The sequence below is a fragment of the Drosophila takahashii genome, chromosome 3L (genome assembly GCF_030179915.1).
Source record: "Drosophila takahashii strain IR98-3 E-12201 chromosome 3L, DtakHiC1v2, whole genome shotgun sequence".
Taxonomy (NCBI): Eukaryota; Metazoa; Arthropoda; class Insecta; order Diptera; family Drosophilidae; genus Drosophila; species Drosophila takahashii.
In genome coordinates, this window is record NC_091680.1 from 4,785,119 (window position 1) to 4,811,476 (window position 26,358).

At 37.2% G+C, this 26,358-nt stretch overlaps 1 protein-coding gene across 6 annotated transcripts in view; it reads left to right on the top strand.

Moving 5' to 3' along the window:
• Eip63E (cyclin dependent kinase Eip63E) overlaps positions 1–26,358 on the top strand; it is a 109,538-nt gene that overhangs the window by 31,521 nt on the left and 51,659 nt on the right. For 4 of the 6 annotated variants that reach the window (XM_070214455.1, XM_070214457.1, XM_070214456.1 and 1 more), the window contains one exon: positions 14,047–14,124. In XM_070214455.1, coding sequence (XP_070070556.1) covers positions 14,047–14,124 — 78 coding nt within the window. Of the gene's footprint in view, positions 1–3,728; positions 3,842–6,193; positions 6,533–14,046; positions 14,125–26,358 lie in introns of those variants that run through there. The other 2 variants (XM_017154362.3, XM_017154363.3) reach the window with 1 other exon arrangement.

Below are 26,358 nucleotides of genomic sequence, written 5' to 3' on the forward strand. Positions count from 1 at the left end.
ATCTCATTAGCAAATATGTTTATATATATATATTGAGGGAGAGAAAGCAGAACGTGTGGCAAAATTGCAGCTCATCTCGTCCTCCGCAAAATCCTGTGGAAAGGGAGGATTACGTGGGAGGTAATTGCATTTGGGCTGTGGCCCAATTTCTCAGTTATTTGTAGTTATTTAAGTTTATTGATTTTATGGACCCACACATACACACACATAAAGTGAGCAGAGTGGTTAGGGGGAAAATGTGGGGCAAACATTTTGCAAATGTTTTCATTAGCCCAACTTTGATTACATGCTAAGCTACCCCGAATAAACTTTTAGCAGCATTTATTATTTAAATGATTTTATGGGCTCCACATGTGATGTTGTTGGGTGGGTTGGGTTTTTCGGGTCCACGATTGATGGTTAGTCACTTCAAAAGTCAATTAAGTTGGCCGGTCCATTTGCCCCGCCCCCTGAAACACTCACGCCCCCAAATGCCCGAATTGATTGCCCAGTCTCGTTTATCGAAGGAGTTTATTTTTCTTGTGCCCCTAATCCGTTTCGATTTCAAATAAAATTCATTTCGTATGCTGAAAGTTTTTGCAGCATATAGCAAGGCAAAATTGAAGGAAGGGCACGTCGTTTTCCATTAAATTTACCTACGCAAAGTAAGAAATAAAATGTCAACTAAAACAACAAGGGAAAAGAAGATCGACTTTTTGTTGAGTTACGCCAGATGAAAAGTGGGGAAAATGCGAGAAAAGCTGCTTAAGAACACGCAGGTGCACTGGAAGAAATAATATTTGTAATGTTTCTAAAAATCCATTAGAAGTAATATTTTTAAATAATTTAAAAATATCTATAAAAACACGTTTTTAAGATAATTTGTCGGTACAAATATGAAATCTTACAAATCATAAAAAAATAATTGTAATTTTATTTCTTATTAAGTAAAAAGAGTTTTTAATTTTCAGCCAATTATTTTGTTTACTAATAAATTTAAATTAATTTTTTTTTAATTATAAAAAACTAAATATTTCTTTAGAAATAAACTGTATTTAAATTAGAAAAAAAACATTTAAGTATTTCCCAGTTTCTTAAATAGATTTATTTAAATTTATTCAAAAACCCTGAAATTGTAATATGATTTCCCTCAGTGCGTCGAAAACTTTTCCGACTTTCCAGCTCAGAGCATATACAATAAAAAGCAGAATTAACTGGTAACTGGCAGCATGAATCGGTTAACACGGAGTATGCGTAACTTCTAAGGACCCACGCGCCGAAGGACCCTCACGTGCCATTGCAACACAGTGGAGATAAAAAGCAAAAGTTAAAACCATTTCACACGCAATTTTTAGCCTACTGTTGTTTGCTCAGCCGTCGACTGGTGACTGTTGCTCCGCCTTTTGGTCACCTGGGGGAAAAAGTCAGGAGGAAAATCCAGGGGCAGGAGGACATTTTCCTGGATCCTCGATGGGGGAGTGCGTGTCTCGCCGGCCTAAACAAATGCAACACTTTCGGGCCCAAACAACAAGAAGAAAACACAGAGCCAGAGCCATGACTACAAAATTTATTTTCCCTCGCATGCGGCTGCCGCAAAAGTTTTTCCAGGTGCGGTTTTTGCGGTACGGTTTTTCAGGCCTCAGGGCGATCCAAATGCAAATTAGCCTGGTTTCGGGTAATTGAAATGGACGGCGCGGAGAGGAGAGGTCCTGCGTGAAAAGTCAGCTCGGTGGAAATGATTGATATTTTTTGCGGCAAACTCATGATAAGGGTTCGTGCGTAGAGGGTGTGGAAAATGGCTAGCCGCTAGGGTTTGACATGTTTACATGACTTTCGATGTGTTTTTAGGGGGGAAAAAGTATTGCGAAATGAAAAATGCTAAAAAATAAAGGGGTTCCTAGGAAAAAAGGTAACTAATCAAAATAAATTGCATTTTCATTATAAAATAGGTCTAGTTTGTTAGAGATAAAATGCAATTTAATTTCTTTGGCAAATTTAAATTATAATTTAAATCAATATGAAAACTTTTTATTTTTCCCCTGAACAGCTAATTTATTTGGTTAAGAAATTACAGATAAAATTGCTTGACTAACTTCCTCATTAGATTCAACTGTTCAAGCATCAACCTGAATTTCAAAGAATAACAGGAAGTATTCCTCATTTTCAAATTTATTTAGTGATTCTCAAAGTAAGCAAACCTACATTTTATGCCAACTTTATGAGCCCACCTTATAAAAACCTAACCTATCTCTAAGTGGGTGAAATGGTTGTGTCCTTTTTTTTGGTAAGGCATTAAACAGTTGTTACCTTTTTTATTGCCAACAAAGCTCAATAAACCGAGGGCTAAACCTAATCAAATTTCTTATTTTTTTTGGGGAATTGGAGCTTTTGTTGCTTAGCTCCTGTTATTCCAAAACTCGCTCGCTGGGGAATTGCCCAGAGAAAGGGAGAATCTGAGAGGGAGGAAGACCCAGAGAGAATGCTTCTCTTTTTCGGGGAGACTTTTGTGATATTCCCAGGCTTTTAATAACTGAACAAGCCGCTCATTAATAATTTAAAATAGAGCACCAAAATATGCGATGCCCCAATGTGTGTAGTGCCCTCTCTTTCTCGAAACCCCCTTACTCCGCCCTCTCTCTCTTTTTCTCTCTTTATATGGAGTGGTGAAAATGTTTGTGGAAGTTAAGTTATTTGAGAGAATTTGATTCTCTCATTTGTTTGTTGCGTGGCCACATTCCTTCATTGGATACTCGTTTTTCTCTGTTGTGGATGCCTTTGCACTTGTCTTTAGTCTCTCTCTCTCTTTTTCTGGCCATGTCTCCTCTCTTTCTGCCCCCTGGTAGCCCTGGCATCCCCTTCTCCCTCTTTTTTGGCCGATGATTCATGCTTTTTGGCCACTGCTGCATTAAACAATGGGCTGCTTCTTAAATTATTTATTTTCGCCAACACTTCCTCGTAGCAGCTACATCAGCATTTCCTCTCTCTTTCTTCTCTTTTTATATCTTTTCTTTTGTTTTGTTTTCATTATTTTATTTTGTTTACTTTTTGGTATTGTTTTGGTGTGCTTTGTTTCGTTTGCTAAATGGGCAGAATCGAGAAACTTACCAGATTTGTATCTTGTTTTTGAGAGATTTATAAAGCATAAACGTTTAAAAATATTTGAGGGAATTTTAAATATTTTCAAAATTATTTATTTTAGAATTTGATCTTTGATATTTTTTTAAATAAAATTTTTGTAGGGTTTATAATAAATTATTATTTAATAGCATTCTAATTTTTCGTTACTAATCATACAAAATATTAGTAATATATATCCTAAATTTTACTATTTTCTCGTTGTGCATTTAAGGCTTCGATTCTTGGTTCTCTGTATTTGTTTGTGACGTAAGCCGAGCGGAGCGAATGAAACCGGAACGCAAAGCTCGTCTTCAGCTGTTCAAACTTTGCCGGCTGCGCTTTTCTTTTTATTTTCCTCTTCGTTTTTTTTGCCTGAATGAATTTTCATAGTAGCAAAAATGGTCGAGGGAAATTCACCACGACGTCGCCGCCGGCGTTGCTGCTTCTGCATTTTCAGCTGTGGCTGCGATATTGCAGTCGTAGCTGCAATGTTGCTGTTGTGCCTGCAATATTGCTGCTGCAATGTTGCTATCGTGTTGCTGATGTCGCTGCGATGTTGCTGCTGGCGCTGCTTCGTGTTGCTGCCGTAGCTTTGGTGTTGCTGTCGTGTTTTTAGTTCACAATCGAACGTTCGCCGCGGCTGACGTTTCGCTCTCGCTCGCTCCCTCTATCCCCGTCTCTTTCGCGCGCCATCTACCGCTCTCTTTCACTCCGCAACCCAGTGGCTCTCAAACTGCCAAATATTGTACGTCACATTGGTGCTGCGTCTTTTTTGTTCGTGCCTTTTTGAATTTTTGTCGCAGCCTCATAAATCACAGCTTAAATAACAAACAGGAAAAAAGAACAACAATAATAGGGTCGCAATAAATATAATAATCATATTTAATAATTTGTGTGTACCCTTATTGTTGCTGTGTGTGCAGCGTTATTTATTTATTTGCCTCGTGTGTGTGTTTTGTGTTTGTTTATTTGAATTGTTTGCTATTTGAGCAGCCGGAGCCGCGAAGTGGGCACCCCAGCGAAATGCGGTCTCTAGTTTCAATTAGAAGTCCGAGTTCGGGTTCGCCCCCTTAACCCTCTGTAGACCCCCTTAACCCCCTTGGGACCCCAGCAGCAGCAGCAGCAGCACCCCCACACTTATTTGAATTCCGCTTATTTGCGAGGCTTTGCACGGGTTGAAGTGCGTTCAGCTGCGAAAAGGAAACCAAAACTGAAGGTTATTTTCGAGCCAGAGCAGTTTATTATTATTGCTATCTTCGGGGTTTTTTTCTCTTTCTGGCAATTACGATTCGCACTGTTAAATGAGGGCCAATTCATAATAAACTTAAATACAGTGGTCACTGGAAAAGAAACTTGCAATGCCCAAAGCACAAATCAATATCACTTAGCACTGCCATTAAATGTGCTAATGGTTTAATGCCATTAAATATTTGATTAGATATTTTTGATAATTTTTATGCAAGGTGAATAAATAAAATTCTAAAGTTTTCCACTAATAAAAATATTTTATTAAGGATCGAAATTGGTTAGGTAAATTATTAGAAATACATCAATGAATATATTTAAATAATTTTTAATGTTTTTAAAAATGAGTTTTACTTCGTAATATCTGCTGCTTACGATGACTTATAAGTTTTATCTCCACAAAAGTTTCAATATTAAAATGATTCATATTATCTAAAAATTTCTGCGGAAGTGACCGACCACTGTACCAAAAATAAATATGTATCATAATTCGTTTGAGTTCAAGGCGGTGCGTGACTTTGAAGTGTAAACATTTGGCGGCAATGCGAGATAATCGTGATAATGAACTTGTGTCTGCCTCCGCAGAAGCTGAATGAAAAATGCCACTAGAATTCAGATAAAGACGAAGAAAGAGAGAGAGAGACATACCAGAAATAGACCTATTAAATATAATCACAAAGACTTGTAACTTTAGCTGAGATTCCAGTAAATCACAAGCTGAGTCGCAGAGCTTCGATTTCCATCAGCTGACTCAAGATATATTTCCCCTACTTTCGAGCAATTTGCATGCATCACCGGAAAAGTGTGACGCAAATGCCTGCGATGGCAGTGGCTCTCAAACTGTAAGACCCGAGCTGCAGTTTGGATTTTGATCTCTTAACGAGATTTGCCTTTGACCCAGAGCTAAGCGCTGCAAGAAACCCCAACCCCATTTGATTTAGCCACCCCCTTTTCCCCTCCTTTTTTTTGAGTCGCGACCTGCCCTCACCCTTAAGTCCTAAATCATGTAATATTGCGTATACGCCGAGTAAGACAGGATATTTTCAACCCCCTTTAAGAGCGAGGTTTGGTTTTCTCTCTTAGGTTCCACAAGCCGGCTTGTTCTCGCTCTCTCTCTCTCGAAAATAGAGAGAGCTGAACCACCCACCACCCACCGCCCACTGGTGGTCGCCCTTGCGCTACTTTTACCGCTCCTTCTGCTGCTGCTTCTTCTTCTTCGCCAGGCGTAACGTAAAAACGTCGACGGCGCTGCTAGCGTCGCTGCCTCGCCGCAGTCGACGTCCTTTGTCCCGTTTCTCGTTGACCTCATTTCGTGTGCGAAATCCAAAGCGGCAGGTTGTGCGTCCCGGCGAAAAAATCCCCAAAATAACACCCAAAAATTTGCGAAACTTTGACAAAAAAAAACAGTGCAAAAATAGTGACTTTATTAGAGTTTATTTATGATTTTTTAAAGTTTTGTCAACAGAAATACATTGTTAAAATTTTAACAAATAAAGTGATTTTCAAAATATAAGAAAGTTATGCACACTATAATAGAACAATATTTATTTGATAGCAAGCCAAATTTCCTTCTTTTTACTACGATTGTAAAATAAATTTGTATAATTAAAATGAAATAATCATTAGGCGATGCTTTGCTTGTAAAAATTGTGAAAAAAGTGACTTTGTAAAAAAGATATCTACGTTTTTTATGATTTCTAGTTGAACCTGAAACCACTTAAAAAGCATAAAAATCAACAACCACCCCTAACAAACAACCACCCCAGAAAAAAGTGTCTTTCGAGCGGCAAACTTTTTCTGTGCTGCTTGTTGTTGTCTGTGGTCGCTAGATTTATTGTTGTTTTGTCTGCAGATAATATTTGACCTCGTTTACTTGCAACTTCGGCGTCGTCGTCTGATAAAAAAGAAAGGAAAAAAAAACAAATTGATAAACCCATATATATTTCATTCGAGAGTGTTTGTGTGCAGTGTGGAGTTCATATATCTCCATCGGATTTCAACATAAAACCCAGTGAAATTTACGAGTACCCAAGAAAAACCAAAGAAATGCGTGCCATAAACGAGAAATAATCAATTAAATAAAACTTGAAATCATCTTTTGAACTGTGAGCGTTTCTTCGTCTTAAAAGCAGCAACATGGCCGAATTAATCAGTCAGCCCACTAAAATTAACAACAATAATTTTGGTGCCGGTGCGTATATACACATCATAAATAATCCACATAACATGACTGTATCTCTATTTTTTTCGGTTTTGTTTGGTTTGTTTGAACAGTAGAGCACACACACGAAATTCCACTGTACTTGTACTTGAATTTCCTGTTGAAGAGGAATTCTTTCGGGCATAAACAAAAAGTTGATGTTTCACTTTTTTATAAATTATTTATATTGATTTGGCTTTAATTGGCATTTGTTATGGTTTCTCGGTTTATTTTTAGTTAAGCGGAATTCGCAGAGTAATAAAGGCATTTGTTTATTTTCTTTTGATAGACTTTTAAAAATATAAACAAGCTGGGTGAGTTCCGAAAAACTGAGAAAGAGAACGGAAAACTTTTGGATGGGATGTTAAGAATTTTATTGAAAAATTCTTTGAATATTGTGAAGTAGCTTTAAAAATATAAAATTAAAATATTTGTATATTACAAAAGGCTGCTCAACCTTTTGATTCCCAATAATCTTAAATATTTCTCTGAGAGTTGTCAATAATTTATTTGTATTTCCCCTTTTCGCGCATTCGCATATATTGGCAGAATAAAAAATGGAATTCCCCCATAAATTCAGCTCTCAATTTAAATTCCAGCACACACACAAATCTCCAACTTCCTGCCGTTCATCCTTTTCAGCCATATACACTTGAAAAATCAGCAAAAATGCATACATATACTCTTTATTATTTTTTTTGTTTGATTCACTGCCTTAAAAAAGCAAATAAATAAATAAATGCATATATTAATATATGCGCCAAAAGCCCCGTTTAAAATGCAATACAAATACGCAGAGAGAAGAATGGCAGGCCTCAAAGTAAATTTTATTAAAATTAAGCGTAAATATTTTGACACGAGCAGAGAGGAGAAATAAAATAAAAGAGATGAGTTATATAAATGCAACTGCCAGAAGCAGAAACTGCATTTAATTGAAAAATTGTGCAATCCAGTTCTTTCCAGCCCTTTCCCTCTCTCTCTTTCTCACTCGCCCATCCATTTATCTCCCTCTTTTTTCTCGGGAACCCGTTTGAAAACCGACTTCTCCTTCTTCTTCCTCAATTGATATTAATTCAAGTCGAATTGAACTTTATTTTTGTTTATTAGAGAACATTGAACCCAAGACGATTCACAACTGACGTCACGGCCAGAGGCAAATCGAAATCATTTATTTAATCAGACATTATGCTTTATGGACAGCGATAGCGATAAGCCACAAACCTCCAGACCCCAGACCCTCAAACCATTTTATCTGTAAAGCAAACATGAAACAAACGCATCCGAAACTCATTATGGAATATCGCTTTTCTATCTCCTTACTATCTGATTTATTAGTGCAACTCGTTTAGATTGTCTGGCCAACTAGTTTTCGTTTTCGTGTTGCTTTTAGGCTAAATACAATTTAATTATTTTCATTTCCCAAGTCATTTTCAGTTGTCTAATTATGAATGCCGCCTTTTCATCGCCAAATACAATGTCAAAATGATTAAATTTTGAGGCTGCCGATCCGATGGCTAAATCAATTAGAGATTTATGGCTATTTTATGATGAAAATTGCAGTTTAGATTTACGGTCAATTTTGAATATCGGTTGCATTCGATGCACCTTCTAACAGTAATTAAATAAAATAAAGTGCAGCAGTCAAAGTGCAGCCGAGGCAATTTTAAAACATAAACTATATTTAGTCAAAATAAATAAATTATATTTCGATAATAACTTTTAATATATATGTTTGGAGTTAATTAACTTCCAACAGAATTTTATAAAAATCTTTTCTGCTATTAATCAATATTATCAATGGAAATATGAAATCTTACCTAATTTATATCGCTTTTTCAACCTTTTTTATACCTTGGAGATTTGATTTGCCTCATTTGTTTTCTTATCTCAATGCAACCCAACCCATTTTTTTCTTATCATCATATTTTTTCATTCCAACTCAAAATTAATGTTTTTCTAAAGTCGGTCACAACTGTCATTAATTTTTTATAGTTGTTTCTACACTTCCTACTAAAAATTGTTTTTCCATTTAAGAGCAATGATTAATTAGATGTTCAAAATACTTTTTAGCAATTTAAGTAAACTATGATTTACATTTTATATTCCACTTCATTTTGTTGGTCGTTTTGGAATGGTTTTTATTTTCCCAGCTGTTCATTTTTTTATTTCTTTTGGGGTCTTTTTTTCCTAAAAAAAAAATATGTTTCAATTTTAATTAAGCTCGGATTTGGCAGGTCTCTTATTTCTGCCAAGTTTTCTGCTTTTTGGCAAGTTTCAGATGAACGATTCGTGAACACGCAACTCCAGTCAAAAAGCCTGCGTTGCCGTGTGCAAAAACTATTAAAACAGGTGGCCAATACACTCACCCAAATATACGTATATAATTTTTCATTACGAAAACATGCAACTGGTTGACTAATTTCCTACCCAGTTTTCTTATCCATCACGCCCCATCTCACGAGGAAACTCTCCCTTTCTCCGACTTTAATTTGATTAGATTTGATGGGGCGATGGACTGGCGATAAAAAATAGTTCTATATGGTAATAAAATTTGTGTTTGCCCTCGGGGGTGTTGTTGTGCATGAATATTTCAAAAAACTAAATAATCACGCTTTTCGGGCTGTGTTTTTGATGGTTTTTTAATTTTATTATTTGCTAGGTGAATAAATGATGCGTGTTTTATGGCCACGCTGATGGATGGGGCTGCCAAAGGCGTAGAAAGCTTGGCCAGCAAGGGTTAAGGCCGGTGAAATCTGGATAAATTTATGTTGGCGTGAAGTTGGGCATTTAAATAAAATTAAAAAGGTATTAATGCCCAGCTAATGATTCAAACAATTTAAGTATATTTTCAATCAAACGGTTATTTGTTTTTTGTTTATTTATTTGTGCTAATCCCTTATTGTTTTTCACATTTTAATTATTTCATTCTGGCTTAGAGCTATTTTAATTAGTTTAAGCTTTATCCGCTTAGAAAAAATCCATTATTCCACATTTAATTAGTTACAAATGCATCTTAATTAAACAGAGACTTTGCAACTCCCTCTCCACTGCATATAAATGAACCGCAAAACAAATGAAATTTGTATAAAATTTAGTTTGCCCAGCAAATTTAATATTGATAAAAGTTAGAATTCAATTTGCAGTCGAGTTTACTGAGGTCATCAACAAAGGAAAAGGGCGAAAATGGTTTGAATCTGTGGATTTGCCTCTTTTATTTTTTAACCTCCCCCACTTGTCACGTGTCTGCGCTTTTTTTCCACTTATTTTTGGCCTAGAATTTTTTTGTGCTGCCTGGAAGTTTGTGCCGGCAAAACGAGTAAAAATGCCCGCGTCATTTATAAGCCATTTAATCATCGAACATTCTTGGACTTTCAGTTCCGTCAGCTGTCGCCAGTGCATTTTACCCGACTTTCCTACTATTTTTAGAGACTTTTTTGCGTGCATTCTCCAAAAGAGCAAAACTCTCGCAATTAGTCAGCTGCTTGTCGCTGAAAAGTGTCAAAATATTTTTGCTAGCAAGAGTTTTGCCTTTCCTTATTTTGTTTGCTTTTTTCTGCTTTATTTTTTTTACTCAGCATTCTATTTTCCCTTGCATTGAATCAGAGAATGTGTGCAAGTTGGCTAAAAGCCATGGGGATGGAGAACACGGGGAAAGGATATATTACTACAGTTGGGGTGAAATTATAGGATTATTACTGGCATTATTTTTGAAGAATTTGTTTTTTAGATATTGAATTTTACTTTACAAGAATTTATATTTCAAAATTGATAATCGAGATAATAATTAAATATGATGTGATAATATTCTAGATTTTTAAAATATTCATAATGTCTTCAATATATGTACTATAATTTATTAGTTATTCAAAGTTTAAAATTAAATGTGAGTTTTTGAAATACATGAGTTTATTTTAATAAAAATATTATTTTTTCAGTTAAAATCAGTTAATTAATCTGAAAATCATAAATTTCTAATAAAATATTTTTGATTTCTACTATTTTAAGATATCAGAAAATGCTCCTATATTTTCGCTCACAGCTGTAGGATGAGCTGCCGTGTGTCGTGGCCAAAATGTCACGTATACGTCGTGTGGCCTGCCACAGAATCTGCTTCGCCTCCTTCACGATTTTCACGCCTGTCTCGCGCTTTTCCACTTTTCCTCGCCGGCTGGCTCCTCTTTTCTTTTCCTTTTGTTTTGCTCGACTGTTGGTAATTACGTCATTAACAAGAAATTTGGAAAGTGCTCGTCGTCATATCATTTGCTTTTTGGCTTGTGTCAACTGTTTGGCCGCTGTTTTTCCTCACCAAGGGGGGTAATTGCCGGTCTGTTTTTGGTGGCTAATAAATGCGTTTCGAAAGGAGACAATTTATAGGCCAAAAACAAGCAGATTATTTGCACAGATTGTAAGCTATTAGGCTTTATAAATTGGTTCAATTTAACTCGTACAAGCAGCAGATATTTTCGAAAAATAGGATTCCGGGAAAGAGTTTTCCGTAAACATTTACAAAGTCTATGAATGCAGTTAAATTTAATTGGCTTCATTGTTTGTTTATCGCAGTTTTGAAGGACTTTAAGTGGGTTACTTAAAACTACAATGATACTTTCAGGTTTTCCCAAAATAAATAACACAAACTAAATTGTAAACACAATTTAGGACTATTTTTGGTAGCATTCTGATATAGAACCTCTAGATAAATAATAATTATCCTAAAAGGGAATGGTTATCCCACCCAACCATTTCCATATTTCATTGGCAAGTCAATAGAACTCGAGCGAACCTTCCTCTTCAACTGCCTTTTGCATTTTTGATTATTTATTTTTGCCTTTTTCTTCTGTCTCCTCGTTATTTGTTCTCTAATTAGATGTCACCGACATTAACGAACATTTCCAGGAGTGACTGTTCAGTTCTCTGTGCTTTTTTGTTGCTATTTTTGCCTGTGGCACGCCTGACTGGCCACGCCCCCAGCCAGCAGATATCATGGGCGATTGGGCGTTGTGGAACCTCTAGGCTATTGAACCCATTCAATGCCACTCAACTCCACTCTACCTTCTACGTGTACCTGTACTACCCGTCTGTATATCATCGCTATATCGCTCGCCTTTGATCCGGAACTCTGAAACTTGGTTGCCCACAATTTGTCGTCGTCGTCTGGCGCTGACATTGATTTTGATTGCAAACTTTGATGTTTGCATATGCAACTCATTAATGCAATGCCACTTTTGCCATTGCAACTTTATCGTTAGCAAGACCAGAAACTTTTTCTCCACGCATTTAATTAAATAAGTTTTGTGTTAACAACTTCGCTATTTTTTAGGGGGTGGGGCTCTTGCAATATTGACAACAATTTATCAAAAACTATTAAGGCTGGCGCCATTTTATGCAAATCACTGTGCACAGTGAGTGCCATTTATATGCAATCGCCCGGTTCGGCGTGTCTGGCTCTGTCAACCGGCATTAGCATCAGCATCACCATCATAATCATATTTCCAGCTCACTTATATAGACAAGACCAAAAACAACGCAACGATATAGTCCTCTTTGTCGGTTGTGCACAGGGAGAAAATGTTATACAAATATTTAAGAGGAAAAGTTCGAATTTACAGTGTGAAATTATTAACTACTTCAAAAGAAAAAGCTTTTGATATTTAAAAGATTTTTTTTCCATTCGAAAAATGGTATATATTTAGTGCAAAAAGTAATATTTTTTAAATTTCTCTAAATGTTCTAGCATTTTAAATTTTATTTCAAATCGCTGCAATAATTTAAAATATTGCAATGGTTTTTCTTAAATATTAAACAATTTTCAAGTAATGAAACATTTTTACAAAATTTAAAGAAGACTTAATACAAGAAGTATCGAATTTAATCTCGGCTTACGTTACATATACCTCCATTTTGCATACCTTTCTACTTTTCTGTGACATAAGAAACAGATATTCCCCCTTTTTATCCCTTTGTCCCTCGATTCTTTGTTGTCAAATCACCACCCCCCCTTTTCAGAGCCCCGGGTTATGTTTTTGAATAGCCATTTTAGAAGTCAACAACAGCTTATAGTTATGACTCCGATGGCCCCCGTAATTGAGTTGCAGCCGAAGAGCGGGGCGAAAATGGGATGGGAGGTACTTGGGGCCTTATGCAAAGCACTCCATGGCCATAAATTGCTTGGGCTTGACTTGCTTCTTGCATTGTTTAAGCCAAATTGCTTTCGACAACAACCCAAACAATACTCGAGGGGGATTGAACAAGAAGTTATCTCAACACTACAGCATACACTTTATCGCCTGATTTAACACAGCTCACATATGGGTAAATAAATAACGAGAAATACATTTTATTGCGAGTGAGAAAGAGAGACATTTTTTAGTTATTTTCTGTACATTTTCTGTATGCAATTGTCAAAGTCGCTTTTATTCTCGGACAAAAACTGGTTTCCATGTTGTTATTTAGTTCTGTGGGAGTCAGCCGGGGGAAAAAGAGCGGATATCAGATAGTATATTGGATGTAGGGGCTTTGTGGAGGTCGTTTTGGAGTGGTCATCTCAATCAGTGTCAATGCAGCGACTTAAGAGTTGTGAAGAGTTTGACAAATGATTGCTCAAGTGCCAATTTCCTTATTGGGATGGTAATAAACCAAAGGAAAGCGGGGGATAATCAAGAAGTCTGAGATGAGGAAGTGTAAATGAGTTATGTAGGAGTTGGATAAGATCACATAAGAATTTATAGATTTTTTAACTTAGGAAGCAGTTAACTGCTTTACATTATGCAATATAAATTCAATCGTTGCATCTGACCCACTTGCTTTATTTTCATCTAACCACATAAATTACTCATTTTTGTGCGTTCTAATAATAGCGAAAAAATCAGAAAACACAAACAGAAATCATTAATGCAATCAACAAACCAGGGAAACCAGACACGCCTACCATTGAAAACCCCTTAAAAAAGCAACACAAAACAATTTTCATGCCTCAATGAACATTCAAATAAGCGCTTTTTTGCTAAATGTTATTATTTGATCATTTCGACAAACAACAGAATTAAAAAGAAAACTTAATTATACCGATGGTTTATAGGCGAGGGAATGGGCGATTCCCCCTCGAATACCAAAATAGACTCAGAAATGCATTTTCTATTTTCGGCAGAATATTTTTGGTTGGTGTAAAATTTGTTGATTATTCATTTGGGGGAAATGGAAATGGACGACTGCATTCGTCCCCTCGATTTTCCATCTCTGGGGTCACCCTGTTTATTATGTGAGACCACGCTCGACTGATTTATGTTCGTTTATAACAACGAAATCTGTGTTTTGTTTCCCCGGTTTGTTTGTTTGTTTTGAAGTTTTCCCAACACATTTATACATATAGATATAAAACAGACAACTTGATTGGAGCCATCATTATGCAATCACTGAATGTCACTTAATAAATCTCTCACATTTCAGCGCAATTAAGTGATTTGTTTGCGTAAATGTATTTATGTATATTTTTCTCCATCTATTTTCAGGCGTCACAATGCGGGAGAAAAAAGGAGGGGCCCTACAAAAGCTCAAGAAGAGGCTTTCACACAGTTTCGGCAGATTAAGTGAGTAGAAATAATTATTATATATTTTAGACCTAAATAATTCTAAGAGAAAACTTTGATTTGTCAATATTCCCAGAAAAAATCTTTGAATGAGTTGAGTCATTCTGTGATTTGTGCTTCATGTGGGTGCAGTTTCATTCAAACAATAGTTAGTTATGGTAATGCAATAGTCTATAGATAAATTATATATATATATGCATTAATGCAATCGAAGTTGCGGCTTCGCAAAAACTTGTTTAAATCAAGCAGGCGTTGCAGAAAATGTCAAATGATAAATGTAAATGTGAAGTTGAAGCTAGAAAAATGCTAGAGCCAAATGAATAATATTTATTGATCATCAAGAAATTGGCAAACTATTTTCCACGCAAGATTTAAAGATTAAAAACCAATTCAGCTTAATTTTTCCCCAACTTTATCCCATTTTTTATCGTTAAGTGTTGTCTTTTAATACCTGTAACTGCGCCGTTAAAAAACCGATTCCGCTTCAATTTTCGCCATTCAAAACAACAAGTTTTTTCCTCGTAGCTGTTATGAATTCAAAACATTTCCCGCTCTAAAGAACCCCAACTTCAATCAACTTTCCCCTAGAAAAAATTGCCATCAACTCATTCTCATTCCTTGTCGAATTTTTGCATTTAAACGAACAAAAACTGCACTTCTTTTATTCTGTCCTTCAGCTTTTTCTGACCGAAAACACAATTCGCAAAATGAAAAATGAAAAGAAAAAAGTAAACGCAATTTTTAGTTAAAAAACTTTTCTGTTGCCAGACCGCAAACAGATACAAATACAAAAAATGCAAAACAAATTCGCATTTTCCGACAGAAACTTATCGATTTCTGCGTTGGCAACGGTGGGGAAAGCTTTTAATGGTCTAAAAAAGCATTTTGATGGGTTGTCAGTTCAGCTCTTTTCGGTGCTGGTAATTGAATGCACTCGTTTCCCAGTCAAATGCAATTTGACAGACAAAAGAGGGACCGAAATATGCCAAAAATTGCGGGAAGTGTAAACAAATTTTGATGAATTACTTGATCGAATGTGTGGAGAAATGTCGCCCCCCACTAATTTTGGGCTTTCATAAAATTCGCCAGGCATTTTAGTTGGTTTATTTAGGCATGACATGGAAACCCGTATAGTTTGCACCATGTTGACTCACTGAAAAACCCGTTTCGGTTGCTTGATTTTGCGGCATGCGGCTAATTGTCTTTCAACGCCCACGCAAACGGTTTTTTATTTTCGGTTTTGTTTAGCTTTTTTTTGTATTTCTGCCTTTTGCATTTCTTGTTCCAGAAACTAGTTCCACGAACAGCTGTTTTTCTTCCCATAATCGGAGCGATTTTGTGTGTGTATTTTGCAGGCTAGTCAGGGGCGTAGTCAAAGATATGGCTATAAAGAAAAAATTTAAAATATAGTTTGGTTGCCATCCGTATAGGTAAGCCCCTGAATATCTGACTAATGGTCTTGATTGGCTGGAAATCGAACCATATTTGGAATGAGTATTTAATTGACATTTTATGTCGGGTCTTTTGTTTTGAAAGACCGAAATTATGGGCCTTATATGGTTTCATATGGTAATAAAAAAGTTGTTATATCACTAGTTTTTCCTAGAAAAATATTGAAAAACCAGGAAACTTGAGAAATAGTTAAATTATTTATATAAGAAATGTTTGATAACTTATCGAATATTTTATCAACTGATTTCCTTACATCAATCTAACAAACCCTGAACAATGTATTCCTTTTTGCTTCTCTCATTTTACAACATTTCAACTCATGTTCAGTGAGCAATTTCACTATTTCATTTCGATGAAAGATGAAATTTTCAGCGAATTTTCTCCACCACACCCAATATGTCAGCGTTTTCTCCCCCATCAACAATTGGGCAATTCTTCAAGCGGAAACAATTTCAAATGCAACTTGAGCTTGCATTGAAACAATTTCTCACGATTTTGCCATTTGGGAGCTTCTTCTTCGCCTCGGCTCATAAATGTTGCATTACCAAAAAAAAAAACAAAACAAAAAATAGAAGAACTAGTGAAGTTGACTTTATTTCAGCTGTTGTTTAAATGTTTTCATTGCATTATTGAGGAGATTTGTTCGCCAGCAGCAGCTGCTGATGCAACAAAAAAGGGGGAAAAAATAAAACCAAAGAATGTCACTCTGGTTGCAAGTTACTAGTTGCAAGTTGGCTGCCAAGGCCATTACAAAAAATCCACTAACTGTAGTTGCTGCTGGTTGGACTTGTCTTGGTTGTTTGTCAGCGAACTGATACTTGCAGCTTAACTATCGTTAATTGCCGCACGAGCTGCCGCCGCTTGTCTTCCCTCTGTTTTAATTATACCCAGCTATGTGTCTGTAACTCACTGTGGCTCCTTCTAAACTGCTTCATTCGCCGGCCATAAAAGTTATGAAGTTATAAGACGTTGCACAAGAAATTAAGTACCTGCACGTGAAGAAAAACAACCGAAAACTAGAAAATTTTAATAAAACATTGGAATTTGATAGGTTGCAGCATCAGTTAAACAATTTGAGAATCGCCGAGAGGGGCGCATTTTGTTTGGTTTAATTGCTGCTGTTTTTAATGGTTTACATTACATTTATTTGAAGTGTTTTTTTCCTGTGCAGCTTGTCGTTAACTAGGGAATTCACTGCGTTTCCTCTTCAGCTTTTGATGAGTGCATTCCATAGATCAGAAAAGTACAGACCGGAATCACATACATACTTGTATATCATGTTTGTATGTTTACTTACAACGATCGGGATTTCTTTGTCATCTTGCGTTTTTAACTTCTCGTTGAGCTGTAGATAACCGAGAATGATTCATTGGAGTCGTGGTTCTTGTGCTCTCGTGTTCTTCGATGATGACTATAAAGTGGTTTTACGATAAGAAAACATGCTGGCAGTTGTATTTTCTGGTTTGCGGATTAGGGCTTTATGGAATTTATTTCCTGTCAAATTTCAGTTATATTCGCAAAAAATGAAAGAATTGAGTAATATATTTCACAAAAATGTATATAAATTATTCACAACTAAAATCTGTGCCTTAAACCTCACTAAAACCACTTAAACCAACCGAACTCGACTTAGAAAAAGCGACAAACTCCTCGAAACTCAAGTGGGAAATCCTCGACTTATTTAACCAACAATTGTGACACTTATCCCTCCTCCCATTTTATCCTTAGAAATAGAGGATAACTTTTCTCGACTGAAGTGCGATTCTTGAGATAACTCGAGGCTCCTTTGCTCCTTTTTGGTGTAAATATTTTATGGCGTCGAATGTCCGACTTTGACACTTGGTTGTCGGCTATATCGTCGCCATCGCATCATCATCATCTTCATCCTCATCGTTGGCGTCTCTATTTCTTTGTGCCAGTGATACAGTTCTACAGTGTTTCACCTCGCTCTTTACTATTACTTTGTTTTTCTCCTTTTTGCAGGCTTGTCATAATCCTTTCTGATAACATTTTATGTCACAAGCCATGGCCAAACACACTCGACGTTGTCTATGGCTTTAACCCTTGACTGGTGTCCGTCCATCTGGCTGCCAGTCGCAGCCACTTGATAACTTTACACTTGAGCTCACTGTCGCTGCTATTTTCAGTCCTACTCAATGGCATAAAAATAAGAAAAAAATAGAAAGAAAATAAAATGATGGAAAAAAGAAAATGTATATAAAAGAATCAGCAGCCGAAGACGAAGCGCGATAAGCAGCTAATGGCCGCCGACTGTTGATGCTTCCTCCATCGTCTCGCTTTTATCTCCCAGAACTCCGAACAGCCACCCTCTTTATAAGGCAACTCCCCCACCCTCACTTCCCGAGTCTTTTCAATGCCCCACAGATGAGCTAAACTGGACGCTGCCCGCATATGTGCTTCAGATACAGTGATAACTGCTTTGGGTGGATCTGTAGTTTCGCTTTGAGAATAATTCATGGCCAAGATATGCGGGTCTTAAGCTTTAAATTGTTTCGGTAGACCGCTTAGAAGTGATTAAAAATCAATTTAAAACTGATTGACTGGGTGTGAAAATAAAGCACAATAAATCTCAAGTTTTGTTATTTGGTTTTTCATTAAGGAAACATACAGAAAATATTGGAATATTTCTCTAATCAATTTAAATAAATTAATATATACCTTTTTTATGAGTAAAATTTTGTTATAGGTCTAAAAACATTTAATTTAAAATTTAAACGACCAATGAAAACACTCTTGGATTTCTTAAAGTCTGGGAAAATGATACTGATATAAAAGAGACTTATAATGTTCTTACTCCTCAGTTTTCACTGTATCATCGCAGTCCATTGAAGTGCCACTGAGCAGATTCCGCTATCAGAACACGCATCGTTTCTCGCTTCTCGTCTCGCTTTCCCATCGTCTTTCAGCATTGTATTTACGCTCTGATTTGTGAAGAGCAGAGAACGCTACAGATGCCATCCCTGCCCCGCCCACCAAACACCACCCACCCCCACCTCCTACTTCCCCCAACTAACCTTCCGCCTCGAACTTATCTAAAGATTTGAAGTACGTATATGTGTGGACAAATCCGCTTTGGTGGCCCGTTTAATATGTCATGTCATTGATATGAAACGCTCTTTCAGTTCGTTTCAGTTTTATTTTCCGGCATGCGAGATGATGATCTCCACGACGGCTACACGTCGTATGAGTAATCACGCACATGACCTCTCGCTCGCTTAAGCACATTTAATGCAGTTTCCCCCTCCCTTCACCCCACTAAAAATGTTGCACTATTAAATACCAGGGGTTATATGAGAAAACATACTCATATATGTTACCAGCGCAAAAATCCATAAACCGGAAGATTTTTTTACGCCCTCAGCGCGTTGAAAAGAAATTTATGCGGGTATTTTCTGTGTTTTATTACACGAATTTCTGAATTTCTGAGCAATTTAGTGAGGAGGCCTCTCTTAACGTGGAGGGTTTCCCTCAATTTTCCGCGCTTATGTTTGTGACATTGATGAGTGGCACTGGGCAGTGAACTGTATGTGGGGTTAATGGTACAGCATCGTAAAGGGGTTAAAGGTTGGGGGCAATGTGGAAAGTGGGTTGAGAAAGGTTTCGAGAAATTATGTAAATTTAATTCGGTCCACATGTTTTTTTTGATTTAGATTTTCCAGGATTTATTGAAGCAAAATAGGGATACGTTTTTAAATAAAATTAGATATAAAAATGGTTGAAAAGTATTTTAAAAGGCTTAAAACAAAAAATAAAGCTAAAAGCTATAACCGCCTCTCTCCGCGCTGCTCATAGTATCCAACTAAGCATTCTACCAAGGCAATATTTCATTTTTTATTCAAAAATAATAAATAAACATAAATTATAATTTTAAATACATTTTCATTTGCCTCGCAGCCACTAATTTTATGTCTAAACGTCAGCTACATACTAAAATGGGTAATCAATGTATGAGGTGTTTACAAATAAATAAAGATTCTGTTTACTGATAACTAGACAGCCAGAAGCTCTTAAAATCTTAAAATCACTTTTTACCTGGCAGTCCCTGAATTGCATTACATCACTGGCTTTGTTCTACTTCTGTCAATTATATGTGTGTTTATCTTTTTTCACCGATCCCCAAACACATTTCCCCATTTCAGACAGCTTAACCCCTTGGGGCCATAGGCATCCTCGTGTTTGGGATTATTCTGCATTTTCGCCGACTATCATTGACTGTCCATAAACATTTTTCTCTTTTATTCCATTTTATTATTTTACTCTCTGCCGGTGACAGGCGTTTCGTACATGTTCGATAATTTGTTTTTAAACGGCTCATTGTTGCTGTTGCTGCTGCTGTTTCGACTCTTGTCGAATGGGCCCATTACAGGTACATGTGTGTTGTCTGGAGCTGAGGAAGAAGAGAAAAAAACCAAAGCTTTTTTTATGCCAGGCCAAGCGTCAACGTTGCCTGAAAAACGTGCCTTGAATGCGAGCAGGGGCCCTCCGGCTTTTTTTTTGTTGCCCCTCTATTTTCTTTGGAGGCTCACCGCCCATAATAAAAGTATTTTAAGTGAAATTCACAACCTTCCGACGTAAATCGTAAAGATTCTGTTTTCAATGCGGCTTTTACTATTTTCGTTGTTTGGTTTCTTTGGCGGTTGTGTACTGGTTTTTTTCTTGTCTGTTGTTTGGCAACGCGCGTAGAATTCAATTAGGCTGGAATAGTTAGGAAGTTATTTTGCAATTAGCTACAGATAGAGAAAAAATTGTAAAGAAAAATTTTTAAAGGATAAAAACATTTAGGAAAAATTGCTTGAAATGAAGAAAAATAATATCGCCTCTTATAGTATACAGTTGAGCGTTTCACAAATGGCAAAATCGTACTTTTATTTAAATTTAATGAGTATAAATCTTCTTAAATCAAATCTAAAGTGCACAACTGGGAAACTTGCCGCCAGTTTGTCTGGTTCCCATTTTCCCCTTTACAACTTTATTTTTGGCATCTTTAGGTTGTTCTTTAATTTTTTTTTCCGTCGTATTCTGCTCGTTCAACGACTCTAATTCTGTAGTGAATGTCAAGGGATCCTCCCTTCGCTTCTCCTTTCTTTTGCCATTTCTTAATGCAGTTTTCAATTTGCCATTTCTGCTGATGCTGTGCTGTTCGTGTCTTTGTTTATTGTTTATCTATGCCGCTGCATTTTTTTCTCCCAGCCGTATTGTTTATTTTCGGTGGCTTACGCTGACGTCAAACAACGTTCACGACATTTGTGATCGGAAGACTCTAACACGTCCGCGCTCTTTCTCTTTTCCGTCCACTATCTCCTTCCCTTTCCGATTATTATGTTTTTTGCATGCAAAGTGCAATGCCAACAGCAGCAGAAAAAGCAGAAGCTTCAGCGATAAACACAGCCAGACCAGACACCGCATAAACAAGGAAAATACAAAGAATTGGTAAGGGAAGGGGGTGGCCACAAAAGGCTTTTCGCATTTTAATAGAAATGTTCTGGCGTCTTGCGCCCGGCGACGAAGACTCAAGCTCAACTGATGTCCCTTATTGTGGCTGCAAATGGGAGTTTATAAAGGGTACACACTATATGGTTTATGGGTATATTGATTATGAAATAAAATGGAGGGGATTGCTGAGTTCTTGATAATATTTAACTTAACTCTTCTCATTAAACAAATAATAAGTTATTAAAACAGCCACTTCTCTGCGCTTCTCATTAATTCAAACTATGTGCATTCCAAAGTACCGCCTCTCTCCGCGCTTCTCAAAACATTTACCTAACCTTTCAGCCACATTAAACAAACCTCTTTACAAAATTATTCTCACTTTAATCAGAAATCATTGAATTCAAAGCTCGTTTGCCAAAGAGCATTCTGAAAATTCTATGTTATGCTGCCACAGTCCCTCCGCTAACCCCTTTCATATGCTCATCATCGATTGTTGTCTGACTTTTAGCCATTTGTGGTGGCGCGGGTCTTAACCCATGCACTCCGCTGTTTGGTGGCGCGTGACTTTGAAAATCTGCTCTCGCATATAGATTTCCATGCTGTGGAACAGCATATCTCACAGACTTATGCCTGTCAATGCAATGCAGGCACCCAGTGCTGCTGCTGCCGCTGCAGACCGACAAAATAACAAAATATTATGCTACGTGATTTGGTCGGCATTTGGCTCGATTCCCGATTCCTGATTTCTGATTGCATTTCTGCAATTGTGAAATATTTCTGCCGCATTGATTGCGTGGGCGAATAAAGCTGGTGATATGGAAATGTTGTGGAGTTTTTTGGGCGGGGGGAAGTTCTCCAAATTGGTTGCCATTTGGCTGTGGGTCCCATGAAATCCACTTGAGCGCTGCCTTCTTGAGTTGGGGACGCGTCGACGCCCACTTGCTGCCACAAAAAGCGTAAACATTTAATTTCCATGTGCCACGGGGAGCGAAACAAATGCAAAATAAACCAAGTGTTAAATATTTGACATGGGGCACACACACATGACAACAGGAGGCGAGATTGCAGAGGAGTGGCCTGGCCGCCACTCACGTCTAGAATTTCTTCTTCAGCCTAAGGCTGGCAACTTTGCTGCATTTCCTGACAGCTCCGACTGTCGGCATTTACCCCACAAATCTGGCCAAAAAGGCCACCCCGGCAGTACAGTGGCATTTAAATTTTACAATCTACTTGGTTTAAACTCCTTTTTATTTATTTTATAACATAAAGTAACTTTTAGAGTCCAGCAAATTATTTTTAATAAAATGCACCTCTCTCCGCGATTCTCATAAAGTTTAGTTAATCACTATGAAGATGTTTGCTTACGACTGCTCCCAGAAACGCTATAAATATTTAAATTATTAAAAACTTACTAACTAAGTTATTTTGTATTGAAACAAAGTAAAGAAAGCTTTATTTTAATTAGTTTACTATTTTCATGTAACTTTTCTTATCCTTAAGAGCACTGTGCTCTTCTGGCCGTGTCATGTGCTTCGCTAATGACTTTTGCTTACGGCAGGTCGCCTTCTCGTCATCAAGGGGCTTTCCCGGTCTTCGGGCTTCAGGAAAATGTCAGTGTCGGCGCCCTCGCACTTCATTATTTTGAGTTTTCCCTCTCCGCCACCCACTCTGCCATAATTTCTCCTTTCTTTTCACTTAAACTGGTTCAAGGTGTTGACTCTGAGCATGTGTGTTCACAACAAATGTACTTCCTTGTACTCTTCCTTCCATCAGCCTTCAACCCAAACCCAAATGCCGCCCCCTGGTTTTCCTGTTTTCGTTTATTGTCTGTCATGCGGCCGTAAAATGATTTCCTTCTTAGCCTGAGTTTTCTCCCTGAGCTTTTTCGCCTTGGAAATGCCTTTCCATATCTTTGCACTTGACACTCTTGACTTTCTGTTGGGGCTACACAGTTTCGTAGGCACAGTTTTAATTACAGTTTGGCTGAAACTGATCCAAAAGGCAGTAGACATTCCTCTAGACAGCCGTACGCTGTTCATTGTTCCAGTTTGTTGTTCGGTCTGCCGCTCAGCCCCGCCCACAATTTACAGCTTTTGGCTATTGTCTCGCTTGTTAGGGTCTGGCCAGAATTTTTCTTTTATTTTCATTTATATATAAAATACTTGTTCCTTTTTCACATATTATTGTGTGTTTCCTCTGGTGGAAATGTTTGCTTGGCTGGCTGCCTGGCTCAAGAAGAGCAAAACCTACACTTGGAGTGGGGAAAAAGCAGCTTGAAAAAGTCGAGAGTGGGGGGTAATAATAAACCACGAGCGGCGCATACCAAGCGTCTACAATTACCGTTGTACATATAAATCTTGAGTGGGGGAAAACAGAAACAGAACAGGAAAGGCCGAGAAACATATTCCGATAAAATGTTAGAGAGACGGGGGAGACCCAGGCAAATTGAAAATTATTTTCCATTACTTTGTTTTTTACTTTTACCCTGACCATGGGTCAGTTATTTTCTAACCAGAAAGGAAAGTTAGAAGAAATGTTGATTTAAATTTACTACCCATTTACTCTGCGCTTCTCAATAGTTTAAGGTAATTTATAACGCATTTTTTAGTAGGAGGTCCTCTCTCCGCGCTTCTCAAAGAGCCAAGCTAAACGAAATACATTTCTGCAAAAGGAAGCCATAGTGCATTTCAATTAGTAAACCTGAGCCCAACCATGACTCAACTTCCTCCCAGGCAACTACTTCAATTAGCAACTTGCAAGAGTGTTCTGGGAAAAAGTTATCGTTTCCATTAGCCAGGAACTCTCAGAGTATATTTACAAGTAAATAAACAAATGATTGCATGCAAATGAAGTGCACTGCGTTGGTGATCAAAAGATTGAGGCCTCACATTGAAATCCCCAACAGCAAAATACAGAAAAAGAATTTGTCTTCGCCCTGAGATTTCTGTGTCGTCTGCATATCGATGAAGATGTGGCGCAGGAGGAGGAGAAGTCATCACTTCGATGATGATGATGACAAACCAGACGGCGGTGGCAAATATTGACAATGGCACAACAAGGGGCAAAAACTCTCTTCTGCGGTTAACCAACTCTCGACCGCCAAGCACTTGACTGACTTTTGTTGCAAATTATTATTTTTATCTTTATTATTATTATTATTGTTGTCTCTGCATCTCCTTCTCCATCTCCCGGCAGCCGCTCAATTTGCATTTGTCCAGGTGAAGAAGCGGTGGCACAGGACTTGCATTTCAATGACAATATTTCCTTTCGCCATCTTCCGATTGCCTCGAGTCCAATGCTCTCCGGTCGCCAGAGATGATGGCCTGCGATATGGGAATTACATTTTCAATTTAATTTGTTATAGGTAAGGAAGTATGAAATTGGTTTATCGACACAATATGATGAGGTTAGACTTTTTATTAGTTTCTAGATTTGTAATGTTTCTTTAATGGGTTTTATTTGATAGATAGCTTGTCCGGAAAATTTAAAAAAAATTGTATAGTAGGATGGAAAAAGGGCCGCTCTCTGCGCTTCTCAAACAGCTAAGCTGAGGTAAACACATTTTTGCAAAGAAATTGTAAAATCAGTCTTTTCGTTTATTGCCTAAAAGTAAGGAAAACTTGATATAAAATATTTTGGATTCCTTTGGCAAACTCTTTCCTAACTCGCTCATCTCTGGCTGGCAATTTGCCTTTGGTTAGTTGCTTGGCTGGCGTTTCATTTTGATTTGATTACATTAGTTGCGAGTCCCCGGCTCTGCTTTCCACCTCGGGGATATCCATTTTAAAGTTCATTTACCCACCTCATCGCATCGCATCTCGTCCTGCCTTTTGGCCTTCGGTCGAATGGCTACACTTCCGTCTTAGTTATTTACCCAAGTGCGGGGATTTCTAGTTCGTTTGTCATTCATTCTCCTCCGACTTCTCGTTTTCCGCATCTGCAACCATCTATCCCCCAGTTCAGAAAAAGTTGATTTGCTTCTTGGACAAGTTTTCTCATTTCTAGTACCAATTTTACTTTACTTTTTTTTTGCTCTGCACTTGTTTTGGCTTTTACAGGAAATTTGCAAGTCATAAACAAGTTTTTGCTTTTTATTTTACTTGTGTGTGCTCCTTTTGGATTACTTCCCTTTTTTTTGGGCACATTTTTTTAAGGTTTTGTTTTAGGTTTCGTCTATAAAGTCGTAAATTTGGAAATTACTTGAAAAAAAGTTCTGTAAACTTTTGGGCTTATTAAAAACTCAAGTTTTCTGCGGAAATAGTTACTGGCCAAATGATAAAAAATTCTAGAACTTTTGCCTCTCTCTAGTTGTCAAGTGGAAATTTAGAGGCTTCCAAAGTTTGTAATTGAAATTCATAGGAAGGAGATGATATATTAAATATTTTATTGGCTTCCTCTTTTTAGATCTAAACTCTGATTTGCACTGATTGCCGAACTTTCTCACCTCAAATAGATTACTTTTCCATTTTTCCGTGTTTCAGAATTTCCTTGTTGTCGTAACTCATTTGACTGAAAGCTTTTCGGTGTTTCGCCGGCTATTCTCGAATGTCCTTGAGTGATACCACAAAAAAGTAAAAAAATAAAAGCGTAAAACAAAAGAACCAGACAAACCGAAGAGAAAAGTTGTTATAGCCATCAATCAAAGTTGGTCAAAAGGGGAGAGCTGAGAGGTTACAACCAGTGGGCCAACATCTTGTTTCCTTCGCCTGCACAAGGGGCGGCATATCGTTCAATGTCATCGGAAGAGGACAGGTGTTGTCGGTGGGTTAAATTGGAGGTGTGCAAAGTTAGGACACAAACATTTGTTGTGGCTGAAATTAGCATATGAGTCATAGTCTCTGGCTGGTGGCTTCGTTTGCCAAGCCATTAATAATAATAAAAAGTAAAAAACTGTTTGGGCGCTTGAGCAACAATCGCTTAAAAATGACCAAGAGAGTTTCTATTTGGCAGTAAAATATGTAAAGTGCACAGAGAAAAAATATTAATTGTATAAAAGAAACTCTAGTATCAACATACATTATATTTACATACACCAGAAATAAAGTTAGTATATCTAAAATTAAATGTAAAAATATTTTTTATTTAATTTAGAAGTGTTAGTTTTAACCTTTTAGGGATAAAATATGGCTTTTTAGAATTTTAAATATTTTTAGGCGATTTAAAATTAATTTCCAACTTTTAGGTTTTTCTTTAATGTGGAAGATATTTTTGGAGATCAATGTTTCTTATAATTTTTCTCCAAGTGCCTAAAGTTGATTTGAGAGCTTGTTTTGCTGGCAATTAGCGGAGAAGTGCCGCAGCAAGTGAGTCCTGGCATTCTTCCTTTCC